This window comes from Parasteatoda tepidariorum, chromosome X1, assembly GCF_043381705.1.
Source record: "Parasteatoda tepidariorum isolate YZ-2023 chromosome X1, CAS_Ptep_4.0, whole genome shotgun sequence".
NCBI lineage: Eukaryota > Metazoa > Arthropoda > Arachnida > Araneae > Theridiidae > Parasteatoda > Parasteatoda tepidariorum.
The window spans coordinates 73,161,660-73,176,463 of record NC_092214.1 but is presented as its reverse complement, the minus strand read 5'-3'; the positions used below and the strand labels follow the sequence as shown (position 1 = coordinate 73,176,463).

General features: G+C 30.4%; 1 protein-coding gene across 1 annotated transcript in view; it reads right to left on the bottom strand.

Moving 5' to 3' along the window:
- The window catches only part of LOC107440079 (cholecystokinin receptor), a 280,053-nt gene that overhangs the window by 18,133 nt on the left and 247,116 nt on the right, over positions 1-14,804 (bottom strand). The window contains exon 3 of the mRNA XM_071187349.1: positions 7,469-7,639. Coding sequence (XP_071043450.1) covers positions 7,469-7,639 — 171 coding nt within the window. The remainder of the gene's footprint in view (positions 1-7,468; positions 7,640-14,804) is intronic.

Here is a 14,804-nt window from a genome sequence, read left to right as displayed (position 1 = left end):
CGGTGATACCTGATTGCGCTAATGGTTTTCTAAAACATGGTGGACTGCGCTGCTAACATCTTATCCCCCTTTAAGAAAGGTTGGTGGACTGCGCTTAAGGCAACCCTTATGACCATCCATCCTACTTCATTCATGCAGTAAAACAATTTCTGATAAAAGCATCGTCTCGCCAATATTGTTCGCCAGAAGCTAGTGATAAATGCAGTATCAAGTTTTAATTAAATTGAAAAAATCTTACTTTAATATTTAATAATTTGAATTTATTTAATATTTATTAATAATTTAAAATTTAAATCGTTTTTGACATGCAATTTTTGAATATATTTAATAATTTGAATTCTAAACCAGTTTTAACCAATCTATCTTAACCAAACTTCTGCATATTATTTTTAAAAAAATATATGAACCTAAAATGTTTGAATTTTTTCTGTTCTTGTACTGAAGAGTTTATGATTACAGCTTTGACCAGAAGCCATGGTTGGCAATCATTTTTTCTTTACTCCAAAATCGTACATATTTAATTTAAATTGGATTTTTTTTTATTTGAATAAAATTAATAGGATTTTTTAAAATTTACTCTCCAAAGCATCTGATACAATATTTAATTAATACTATTGTTTAAAAATAGAAGTAAAATATATATATATATATATATATATTTCGCTTGATGGAACGAAAAAATAATGAAAAAAGTAAACACGATAATGGGTGAGAGAATTAGACAAATAAAAATATAAAAAAAGATAACTTTTGATGATGGAGGAAAAACTTCAAATGCAATAATCCTCGTTTATTTCTAAAATATATTTGCTAAGATAGTGCTTCTCAAAGCTTTTATTAGCGAAAATAAAATGTAAAAATTATTTCCTTCATATTTTTATTTCACGAAGTTAAAATCCAAGCAAATAGTAAACACTTCATGATATTTATCTTCGTAATCAATAAGATTACTATTGTCTGAGCAAAAACTAACAATTAGTAGAATAAAAATTTTTTTTTTTCAAGATGAAGTTTTCTGTTTCGTAATTCATTGAAAAAATATTGTGTTCAAACAAAAGTATAGTTTGAATATTAATTATATGACCAGCGTCCTCTCAAAACTTTTAAAAAAAAATTGGTTATAAAATTTCGATACAGATGTTAAAAAAAAGAAACTTTCGCAGAGATTTTCGAACAGAAATAAATTTTTTTAAATAATTAAGTAAGGTAAAAAAGATGAGTTTTCTAATGTTTTTCCAGGAGTTTTTTAGTTTTGGCAGGAGGCTGGTCAGCGTAGTATTATTAAATACTATATTAAATTCTTTAAGTCTAGAATAGGAGAGTCAATTAAAATGGAAATTGTTTAAGGATTAACCCCTTTAGGACCGTGATTACGTAATCTCGCGATTCTCCTTTCACGGTCCATATAATCATACATAAAACGAGCCTTTCTGACTCCCGAAATTATACAGACTTGATCTCAATACGGTACTCTCGTATTAGTACTTATACGTACTCCTTAGTACATATACACTTAGAGTACACTGTAAAAAATTCCGAACAAAATTTTTGTAAAAAGTACCTTGAAAGCAGCCCTCCGTAAAATCCAACATATCGCGAAGTCCATTTTTGCTGCAAAATTTTATACTGTAATTTTGCAGTAATATTTATTTTAATTGCAGTAATTTTGCAGAAATATTAATTCAAAAATTTCGATACGTAAGATTTTTTGTACCGTAAGATTTTACCGTAAAAATGGATTTTACAGTAAAATGTACCGGCATTTAGGATGCCATTCAGTAATTTCATCCGGAATTTTTTTCAGTTTATGCGGTTCTTCTCTGTCATTCTGTCGGTTTTGAAAGGGTTAAACATAATATATATTTAGATTATTATAGAATGTTTAAAATTCATGTAAAATTATGAAACTAAAGTTTATGGATATCGAAGGATTTTTCATATTAAAATGCCATATTGAGCTACAGCACTCTTATTATGGTTCTAGGGGAGGGTAACAAAAGCTTGTTGCGAGAAAAATGTTAGGTTTACTAACCCTTACAGAAATTCAAGGTATTTTTGAGGTTTATTTGAGATTGTTTTGAGGTGTCAAGGTTGATTTGAGGTTTATTCGAAGTTGATTTCAAAAACAACCTTAAAAGATCAACCCCCCAAGGTGTGTAATCAAGGTGTAAGAAGTTGTTTTACTCAAGATTGAGGTTGTTTTGAGGCTCATAGAAATATACTTTTGAGCAACCAGCTTAGGGAGGTTATCTTTTTGGGTGTACGGATTATTTTCTTTACACTTTAAAAAATGCGTATATTTGAGGTGTGAATAATTCCACCCGATCTAAATAAAAATTATTTCTGAGTTATAAAAGAAGTTGATTTTGTGAGGTGTAAATGAGGTTGAAATTGAGTTCATTAATGAGGTTATTTTTGGTGCAAAACATAACTACATTTTCTACCTCAGGGGTATTCTTTTTACGTTGACAACCTCAAAATCACGTTATTTTTTTATAAGGGAAGTTAGACAATACGGGAAAAAACAATGAATTTAAAAACATATTAAGAAATTAAGCTAGAAACATCTATGAAATCTATGAAGTAAACTAAGTATAAAAGGACAGTTTGAGACAAAATTACGAGCTTGGTGATAAAAGTTCGGACACGTATAAATTTATGAAAAAATTATCTTAAATACACAAACTTACCTTTAAAACACATTTAGTAATAAAATATATGATCAAAAACTTCTTTAATATAGGGAGCTTGTGTTATGAAATTTAACTGAAACTCGAAACAGTTGTAGAATCAGTTACCCAACCAAAAAGCGTCTGATTAATTTTGGTGACCTAACTCGATTTTTTAGAATCGTTTTTCGATCAAGATGAGTTAAGACGTTTTTTGGTCAAGATGAGTTAAAGCACTTAACATCTTAATTATGGCTTGGTGTGTCATTTTTGTAAATAAGCTTTTACTTTTTTGCAAGAATATGAGTTAAAAATGTATTTTTTATTTATTATTATTTCTTATTTTTATTTTTGAAGTTTATTAATACGTAAAATATTTTATGCGTTTCTAAAAAAATCATTGTTTCCCTAGAAGTTTTTGTATTATTTCGATGCAGTGCAGATTTTATAAAAACTAAAAAAAAAAAAGAAGTCATAACCAAGTAAACATGTTTTTTCCTCGATTTCACAAGTTTTTTAAAGGTGATATTGTTATTGATGTTTGCCTACAGTTTGACAGTGATGGATTTAATTTTAATGAAGTTTAAATAACCTTTCTATCGGTTGGTTTAATTATAATTTTTTTTTATTTATTGATTTATATGGATTTAACCGCAAAATTTATATTATGCACTTCGTAATCACACTGGTTTTTAGTTTCTCAGATATTTTCAATTATATTTTTTTTTCAGAATGTATCAGCAAATTTTTCCAAAAAAAGTTGTTCTAATTCTGTTTCTGTTTTTATTTTAATGTCGATGTAGCATTCTACGGCTATTTCTCTGAAATGTATTATTGAAATTGTAATTATTAAGAAACAAAATATCAAAATGTATACCTTCACTTATGTTTATAGTAGAACTATTTCGAACTTTGAAAACTATTTCGACCTAAAATCACGTGATTTGTGATGAAACGCGAACTCTCAAATATATGACGAAACTGTTTCTTCTAGCCGAAACGTTATTGTTGGGCATTGTGGGAGTTTAACTAACATGACGAAATTTGAAGACTTGAAGATTGAATATAAACTAACTAAATAAACCGGCAAGCTAGTATGGTAGTCAAGGAGTTGGCCTCGTACCAGGAAGATCCCGGGTTTGAATGCAGCTTCGACCATGGGTGTAAGTTATAGCTCTGTTCTATCTGTACTTCTTGGGGTGATATTGATCCACCTTTATGGTGCCTACGATAAAGTGATTATTTGAAAAGTAAGTTTCTACGAGAATTTTTTTTTGGAAAAAAATAGAATGACGAAATTCGTTTCCTCGAAGAAGTGACAGTAGTTATTTCGTCACTTTAACAAACTTTTTGCTCCGAGCATATGCTAGGAAAGCGCCAAAAAAAAAAGAAAAAAAAGAAAAGAAAAACGAAGAAAGTTTCGTGATATTTAAGTATTCATTTTTTACAGTTTATAAAATACTGAAAACTTTAAAAATTATAATTTGGTAATTACGTTAAATAAAATACTATTCAGCGAATAAAATAAAACGAAAAATATTTTCAAATATTAATTGTTATCTTAATAAACAGGAATTGGCACCCATATAATTCCCCATAGGTTTACATGGGAGGGGGGGAGAAGTAGATTCTGACTCCAGGACAATCTTAAAAGCATTTTTACAGTTACTCTTTATCTTTTAAAAGTAATGTTGCCTCTTGCTTCGCGATAAAAGACCAAATAAAATGTCTGATGGATGAAAAGACTGAAGTCCAAATTGAATTGTTATTCTTTTTTCTAAGATTTTATAGTTGCATTTCGAAAACGTTTTTCTGAAGAAGACTCTTTGAAGCACAAACCAAGATTTCTTGTTTTATACAAGATAAGACTTTAGTAAACTTTTTGTAGAGCATTAAGAAGAATATAGATATGGAGATGATTGTTGCTGTTGTAGAATTGTTTTACAGTTGATAATGTCGTTGTGGAGTACATATTGTTTCATTTATTATGATGAATAATTCATTCATGTTTGATGTTTCAAGGCAAATAGTGTTTTTTTCGTAACATCAAAAACTAAGATTTGTAATTGACCTATTTTATTCCATTATATTATAATATAAAACACCAATATCCACTAGCTAGCTAACTCTGAGCGAGTGATCCCCAAATGGTGTTCCACGGAACCAAAGGGTTCCGTGGAAAGGTCACAGGGGCTCCGTGAGTTGGGATTTTTCTTTACTAACTATGGTTTTACAAAATATTATTATCTATTAAGAAGCTCTGTAATAAAATTCATATCCAATTAATTTTCCGCTAGTTATCTAATATTAAACTGATAAATATTCCCAACTTTTATTTTCGTCCTTTTCTTATTTTTATTTAAATGAAAACAGCAATTTTGCTCATTTATTTTGAGTTTATGCGTACAATAAATCAAATTAAGAACTAGACTAATACTACTCCAGGTCTGTAAATTCAACTGTCTGACATAAAATCAAATTTTAAGATTAATATAGATACGATTAAAAAGTTTCATTCTTCATTCATTCATTAAATATTTACAAAATAATTAATAAAATTAAACTCATTCATTATTTCAAAATAAGTTATAGCAGTTTGTTTACAATCGCCCTTGAAATTTCTTCATTAAGACTCGGGATTAGGTCCGATTAAGTCCGAAAATTCAACTGTCTGACATAAAGCCCAATTTTAAGACTAGTATTGATAAAACTTCACAAGTAAAAAGTTTTATTCTTCATTCATTCAGTAAATATTTACAAAATAATAAATAAAATCATTCATTATTTAAAAATAAATAATAGCAGTTTGTTCGCAATTGCTTTTGAAATTTCATCATTAAGTCTCGGGGTTCCGTTTAAAGAAGGTCGAACATTTAGGATTCCGTAGCCAAAAAAAATTTGAAACTGCTGCGCTAAGCATTTCACTAGGATACCATGATAATTTTTTTTATCACATTCAATATTTGAAATATAAGTAAATAAAATAAAATGTCGATAATTTAAAAAGATCGACAAAGGAAACTGGTGGGCCAGGACACGGGAAACCAGCTAGACCCACCGTTGCCGGTTCGATCTAAGTTATGTTAAATAGTGTCAGAAATTTATTCTGAGAGAGAAATCTATTATTTGGCAATTATTAAGAAGACTAAACTGATGAAGAAATATTGCCCAGTTAAAAATAATTTAACAGTACTTGAAAATTTGAAAAATGGACGCTACAAATTTATGACAAACCTTTATCGGACTTGAGTTAAGTTCATCTGTTAGCAGCTATAGAAAGAATATCTATTTTTAAAATTTGATTTTCGGTCTTCTACATAAAAAAGAAGTTAATTGCTATTTTTTTAAACAAGAAAAAGATTAGAGAAACAAATTTAATAATTAAATGAAATTAAAGCTAAGAACAATGTAATACCAAGAATGGCATGGCAATATACTTCTTTCTGTTAAAATTTTCTTTAAAAATACATATGGGCAGAGACAGTGCTTGCTACGAAACAGTAGCATCTACTGTTTCGTGTTTGTGTTATCTATGACTTTGGAGCGTTGGTTACACTTTTTTTCATAAGTCCATTACTTATTTTTTTTGCATATATAAATGTATCTAATTTGCGAGAACAGACAATTAATTAGCAAGAATTGCTAATTAAGTAGCAGAACTGCTAATTAAGTGGAGGGAACTGCTAATTTACCCCAGCACCTTTCCGGTTGATTTTACGTAATATGACCATCAGAATCTGAGTATGACCCCTATTTTCCCACTGTTTTCTAGGCCACTTTTTGATAATTTTAAGAAAAGACCTCTTTCGGGAGGTCATCTCTGACCATGACAACTTGTTACGCAAAAACCCAGCGAAATAGCGTTTTTATTTTGTTCACTGCGAATCTAGTAATGGAATTTCATAAATTTTATTTATATTTGAATAATAATAAGAAAATTGTGGTTGAAGTTTTATATTATGTTTGAAATTAATTAGAAAAAATGCCTTTATATTTCTAAAATTCAGATTGCTATTGTAAAAAGTATAGCATTCTCGCAACAGCCAATTGTGGGCCAGGGGGATTCATGGTGGTTCAGCTCCACACTTTCGTGACTAAAAGCATGATGGTGGCAATGTGATCAGTATTACGCACCGGCAGCCTTTACTTCTCAGACTGTCCATCAATCTGAAGCTAGTGGGGATCAAACCAGTACTCTGGGTCGAACTCCAGTTCTTCTGAATGACGGGTCAGTGTCTTAACCACTAAGCCAACACGGCTCATTGCTTTTGTATTTGTATAAAGAATTTCCAAGTATTTTTGTTTAAGAAAAAGTCTCCTTCTTCATACTATGTTCTACTTACAGCTATTTTATTTAATTTTATAGTAGGCTGAATTACTTCTGCGGGTTAGAAATTATAAAATAGACTAAATGTAAAAAAATAGGATACCTGATCGCCAGGAAAAGTTGAACTTGGAACCAGCACAAAGTCTTTTTTTAAGAAAAAGTCTCCTTCTTCATACTATGTACTACTTACAGCTTTTTTTAAATTTCATTTTATAGTAGGCTGAACTTCTTCTGCGAGTTAGAAACTATAAAATAGACTAAATGTAAGAAAAATAGGATACCTGATCACCTGGAAAAGTTGAACTTGGAACCTGCACAAAGTCTTTTCTTAAGAAAAAGTCTCCTTCTTCATACTACGTACTACTTACAGCTTTTTTTTATTTTATTTTATAGTAGGCTGATTTTCTTCTACGAGTTAGAAATTATAAAATAGACTAAATGTAAAAAAAAAAAAAAAAAAAAAAAGGGATACCTGATCGCCTGGAAAAGTTGAACTTTGAACCAGCACAAAGTTTTCTTGCGATGAGAGAATATACAATAATCATGATATGAACAGGGATGACCAAGAGTACGATATCTAAATAAATATTGAAACCTCGCTCAGAATCAACGTCTGGCCATACTTCACGGCATTTATATTTTCCTGAAAAATAGAGAAAATTTTTATGTTATAATTATTAATGAAATGATTTTTTTTCTAACGGCAGACACTGAACTTTTGTTCTTCAGATGCCGGAAGTGTTGCTCATTTAAAATTACCCAGTGGGCAATTAAAATTACCCGAGCAACATTACCCACGCCACACTGACACAAATACCCGTTTATAGGGTGGGCCATATTCACACATTACGCAACAGAAACAAACACTTAGAGAGAAACATCCATGCCCTGAGCGGGATTTGAACCCGCAACGTTTGGCTTCACATTATTATTATAGTTCATTTACGTCGCACTAGTGCTGCACAATGGGCTATTGGCGACGGTCTGGGAAACTTCCCTGAGGATGATCCGAAGACCTGCCATTACAATTTTAATCCTCTGCAGAGAGGATGGCACCCCCGCTTCGGTAGCCCGACGACTTGCACGCAAAGTCGAGCACTTTACGGTAGAACAGTTTAACGTGGACCAATACCGCACACCCTCGATCCCTACGCAGACTAATCCAAGTGGTCACCCACCCGCACACTGATCGCAGCCAAGGATGCTTGACTTCGGTGATCTGCTAGGAACCGTGTCTTAACGATCAGTCCAATGCGGGACACCGGCTATTAATGAAATGAACTTAAAAAGGATTAAGGCTCAAAAGTTTTTTTCTTTCTACGGTTTTCAGGGAGTATACTACCCAAAATTTCACCATAACTTCTGTCTTTCTTTCCCAAAAGATTATCCTGCTATCTTTCCTCTCAGAATAAAAAATCATATTTTTAATTATTTAGTAAACGTTATTTTTGATAGTTATTTTGTCGTGAAGTAAAATGATTTTTGGCGATTTTTATATATTTGACGAAACTGATTTCTACTGAGTACTTTTATCTCTGTACATTCTCGAAGATCTGATATTTTTTTTTTATTTGACTTTAAACAGTTTGCATTGTACGTCGGATGGTACGGGGGTTAATGCACTCGCTTGTCAAGAAGATTTCCTGGTAATGTCTGGTATTTTCGTATTGTATTTCCTAATTATGACTGTGACGAAATTCGTATTTTTGAATAAGCATAGATAGTAATTTCTAAAATATAACGAAATATTCACAAGGAGAATTGCTTGCAGTTAAACTGAAAGCTTTGTTTATATGTTTAACACTTGTAAAACAATGTTTTTAATTATTTTTTCCTGTTATTGCAGTGGCCAAAAATAAATAAATAAAGTGAAAAGTATGACCATAAGTAACTTATGATAGGATTCTGTTACACTATAAAATACCGTATTAATATTTTGAAAAACACACTATAAATATGCATATCAATTAGTGCTACTCATTAATAAATTTAAAAAAAGATAGACCCAAAAACCATAGTTTCCATGAAATGAACATATCGGGATTTGATGATTGATGTTCAAAGTATACGGGTTAGCCCCAATTTGGAAAATAAAAGATTGTTATTAGAGAATATTCGGATAATTATCACTTAAATTTAAATTTTACTTCAGGTTAAATTATATTATTACATTGTAAATATTTAAATTAATACATTTAAGTATTTAATTCAAATTTAGTTGGCAAAAAAGTTTTCAAACTGTAACTTTATCAATCTCATTTTTTAACTGTTGATTAGTTTAATACTGGACTAAAATCAATAATTTCTGAATTAAAAGATCTTAATGTAATATTGATGGGTCATTTAAATATCGATATTTTAAATGATCATTGAAATATTCATAAATATATCAACTGTTTGTTTAAATTCTAATTTTAAAATTATATTGTTGTTGTTGTTGTTAATTTACGTCGCACTAGAGCTCCTTAAAATTATATAAAAAAAACCCTTAAGAGTCAGGTTTTTATCTACTTGTATTAAACTTTTATCAATTCTAAAAAATTTTCAGTTTAATCAGAAATATTTTTAAATGACTTAACTAATCACTTTCCGCAGTTTTTGTAAATTAAATAATAATGAACTAGTTATAACTGATATTAAAATAATGCTATATCAATAAATTATAATATCCTTTCCATGTACATGATCGCGCACAATCCTAAATAGAACATTCGAAATATTCTGCATTAAAAATATCCTAATTTTACTTAATAATATGAAAAATAGTTTTAGAAAATGAAATAAATTTAATAGAAGACCAAAACTCATTTGGGTAATTAATAATATTTTATTATTATTTTGAAGAAAAGAATGATTTGAAGTGAAGAGAAAATATCCATGGAATAATAGTTGATAAATTAAATATGATACCTATGAATTGAAGAATCTTATTAAAACTGCGAAGTCAGGATATTTAAAAGTAATAAATTTTAAATTTTAGCACAGTGAAGCAAAAACAGAATCTAATAAATATTCAAATAAACCTTAATAGTCTTAATAAACCTCATAAATATTGAAAATAACCTCAAAATATGAAAGACTAATAATCCTTTTGCCAATTTTAAAGAACATTCAGAATTAGGAGCTATACTTTTGTTTTTGATGTAATTTTCGACTTATCAAGCAGGGTGCGTAGCCAAATCTTTGAATCAAAAATAAGCACTTTTTAAAAACTTTTCAAGCACTTTACAAAAATTTTCAAGCACTCAAAAAATTCATATTGAATCAATGATATTATTGAAAAACAAAAACTTTTTATGAACAGTTTTAGCATTAAAAAAAAACTCAAAAAGAAACGGTCGTAAATCGAAACAATCAGTACTTTCCCACATCACCGAGTGAATTCAACTTGACTCTGAACAAAAGTACCCTTACCCCCTACATCAAAAAAGTGTAAGAAGTAAAATTAAATAAACAAGAATAAAATTATAAATAAAAAAGAAAAACATTTAATAAGGATCTGACTCTATCCGAATTGGAGCACTCGGGTTTCAATTTCGAGTGTGCGCGCATGCGAAAGTCATAACATGGGTACAACATGAAGTCTGTGTGAATGATTACGTAGCAAACACCTCATTTTTCATGAAATGCAGGGGATCCGCTAGATATCACTGAAGGAAAAAAAATATATTCGTGAAAAAAAGCACTTTTTAAAAACGCCAGATGAAAAAAGCACCTTTAAAAGCTTTTAAAAACGAAATCTCCCAAAAAGCACCTTTAAGTACTTTTTACAAACGCTACGCACCCTGTCAAGTCTTCTTTTTTCGTGGATTTCAATGATTACGATGTTATTAAGGTTATAATTTTTTTTAATAAAAATTAATCTGATTATTTGATGCTATTGATTTAAATCTAATGAAACAATTTGCATACATTGATGTTAATTTTATTATTACTTTTATAAATTATTTAAGTTATCTGAGTTCACAAAGTGTTTTAGTTCTTCCTGAGAGTTAATGTACTTCGCATTTTTGAGCCTTTTTTAATCCTCTGTCGTCCCACAATGGACTGATTGCTAAGATACTGTTCCCAGAAGATCACCGAAGTCAAGCATCACTGGCTGCTGTCAGTGTGCGGGTGGGTGACCACTTGGATCAATCTGCGTAGGTACCGAGGGTGTGAGGTATTGGTCCTCGGTAAACTATTTCCGTAAAGTGCTCGACTTCGCGTGTAGGTCGTCGGGATACCTAAGCGGGGGTGCAATTCCCTCTGCAGATGATCAAAATTGTAATGGCATGTCTTCGGATCATCTTCAGGGATGTTTCCCAGACCGTCGCCAATAGACCATTGTGCAGCTCTAGTGCGACGCAAATGAACTGCAACTCTGTCGATATGGTTTATTAGAATAGGTCAAAATTCCATCCTAAAATTTTGTTTCTACATGCAATACTTTTATATTTCAACACACATGCAATGGGTTCTTATTCAGGAGATTTTTTGTATTTATTTTTAACGTATTTTAACCAATTGATACTCGAGCATAAAAAGTGAGAATCGATTTCAGCCGCGACAAAACAATAATGCTGCATTGCATCACCTGATAATTAAGATTTTACATGGAATCCTACAGTGCGTCTAATAATTTGGACTGTAGTTCTTACTACTTACCTACTACTTATTACTACCAGTATTACTCCATGTTCTTCTACTATTATTACTCTTGGCCATTCTACTTCTATTTTTTTTATTAGGAATCCTTTCGATCGAGGATTGTCCTCACTTCTTTTTGATTGGGACTTTTTCAAATTTGCGTCACTTGATTTCTGTTAATTCTCATGGAATAAGGCTTTTTCGGCTGTGAGGTAACGCCTCATGGAAGAGAGAAGGCCTTCGCATGGGTTACCATCTACTGCAGAATGGTTCAGTGTAGAATGGTGCATTGAATAAAAAGGCCATATTTAATAACAATCAAATTTAAGAACTGTAAACAATCAAAACAAACAATATGATAGTGTGATATTTGTTAGACTAATTCGTAGTTAGAATAAGTCTAACATAATAATTCGTTGCCTGCCACTCAAGTGATCAGATTTGTTGTCACTGATTATAGTGCCCTCTGTTGGACAGGCAGAAATTCTTAACACCATGAACTAGAAATCCGATCCTTTAGTAATCCGAATGTTGTAACAAAACCCCCACTGCGCAGTTTATGCTTGCTATATCGGACTATTAAAATGATCAATGCGGAGGCCTTATCTCCTCTAGGAGGTTCTAGAAGTGGTTGCCTGAGGCCAGAGGAAGCTTTCTACCGATAACTTCTTCGAAATTTGTCACTTAACTTAAATTTAATTCCCTCACTTTTACGCGAATTTTTGATTTGAAACTTTGAAATATTCCAGCCTTTACCTGATCTCATCCTGTTAAATGATACGCTGAATTTAGGAGCAACATCCTTGATTGGTTTATTTCGTTTTTTTCAAACAGAGTGTAACGGGTTATAATTTAGAATACCTTAAGTATGAAATGGAGGTGTATCCTGGAGATCTGTTCTAGGAACACTTCTAATAATTTGTTATAATTTATGCCAATTACAATTTTTTAGTAAAGTAAAAATTGATGCTGACGATTCAGTTTTATTTTACTCATGTTTAAGTGTTAACGAAGTCTCAATGCAGATTGAGTGAGATGTTAAAATGGTTTGCCGCTAAAATTTTTACTTTAAACAAAATATATTTATTTTAATTTGAGACATTCTTAAACTCAACTTACTACTGAATTTATTTTCTTGAAAAACTGATAAACATCTGTGTATTTCTACTACAACCTGGAAACATTATTAAATATTAAGTTTTATATGTTTTGACCGCAATTTGAAACGGAAATCCCGTGTTATCGAAGTAGCTAAAATATTGTCCTTTGTTTCAGTTATGTTTCCCCATCTTGAAACAAAGTTTCGCCCGATTTTTAGGACTTTTATACTATTTTTGGTATTATTCTTTAAAAATAATGGAATATTTATTTGGGGGAATTATAAAACTAATTTGCTTCCCATAATTTTAATTCAAGATAAATGCTTTAAAATATTTCAAAACACTTCAGAAACTTCAAAACACTTATATGAGTAGAAATATTAATTTAGTGTCTCGTCTTTCTAATGTATTTTTTTTTTGTATTTTCTCTTTTTATCCCCATAAAGCATAGCTGAAAAAAGACCACACAAAATTTATGAAATTTCTTGCTTTACAGTAAAAGTATTTCGCAATTTTTTTTTTTATAAAACTCCCAAATTGTTTAGACTTAAAAAATATATTCATCTTTTAAGCGCTATTTGTTAGAATTTTTTATAACTGTCGACGATATTATAAATTTTTTTTTTAAAAAGGTGAAGTAATGTAATAACTTTCTTTACAGTTTTCAGCCTAATAAAATTTCTTTAACGCTGTTTTTCGACGCTCTGTCGCCAAGGAAAATTAAAAAGCCATTGTTTAAGTGTATTATTAGTTAAGTGTATTCGGACATCGTGCACTTGAAGCAATGCGATGATTTTAAACTATACATATAATCTTTCCGTGAGGAATTTTCTGGGCCTTTGAACAAACAAATAACTTAAATATTTTAAAAGTTACTAAGCTTTTTTAAAAATCGCTAATTTGGTGAAATTTTTTCCACCTAGAGGAAAACTGTCAAAATCTCCGTCGTATTCTCAGTTTTTACACATTTTTATGAGCTCAGGTAATACAGCATTGGAATAAGTTTTTAAATGTTAAAAAATTTGACCACAAACGCTTCACAAAACTGTGGCTTTTCTCTATTTTTTTGCGCCATTTTCAAAATAAGAGAAGACAGCGTTGGCTTTAGATAGGCTAAACTTGGCAGTCATGAGTAACAGTTGCAAACAGTTATAAAAATAGCATATTATTCGCGAAAAAGCATATAATTTTTTTCTATTTATTATTCTCTGTAAATATATGCGTTGAGCATCATGCGTTTTTTCTCTTTGTTCAATCATGTGTTCTATTTTATATGTACTTATTTATTTTTAATATATTATTATTATGGATAATATATTTATTATTTTGTTTAATTTTTCACTGTTTATTTAATGAAACATTATTGTACATAATTTTCCAATCATCTGGACAGGATTCGTTCTCTTGTAAATGCATATGTTTTTCACAATTTGTATTCTTTTTGCTTATCTATTAAATGCTGTTGTCATAACAATGTTAGTATTCGATGGCGTTTCTGTCTTGTTTTCGCTTGAATATTAAATTATGAATCTTAATATGCGTATTTTACTGTGAATGACCAAAATTGGAAAATGTCGATTTTCATGGGTGAAAGTCAACACATACAATATACATCGACCGAAGACTAAATATTCGATTATATTCTTGTACATTCGGACTATCAAGCACAAATATGTCGACAAATGTGGATTGACAAGCATTAATACTTTCTGGTGGAGGTCGAAAAGTGAAGTTGAGGTTTATCACCGAGGTCATTAACGGGCAGTGACACTTAACATCATACTGGACAAATGTATGTCATTTAACCTTTAAAAAACATAAGTGAATACGAAGGAGAAAATTCAAATCTCCGACATATTCACTATTAGTGCATAATAAATGTCGACATCTGATGATATGAGTGAGAAATATAGATATTTATCAAATATGCTTGCTGAATATCCATATTTATTATTTACCTTTAATATTTTATTACCATCAACATAATATCACAAATATGTCAACAAATATGTGTTGACAAGCATAAATATGCTCTGATGGAGGTCGAAAAATGAAGTTGAGGTTTATCACCGAGATCAA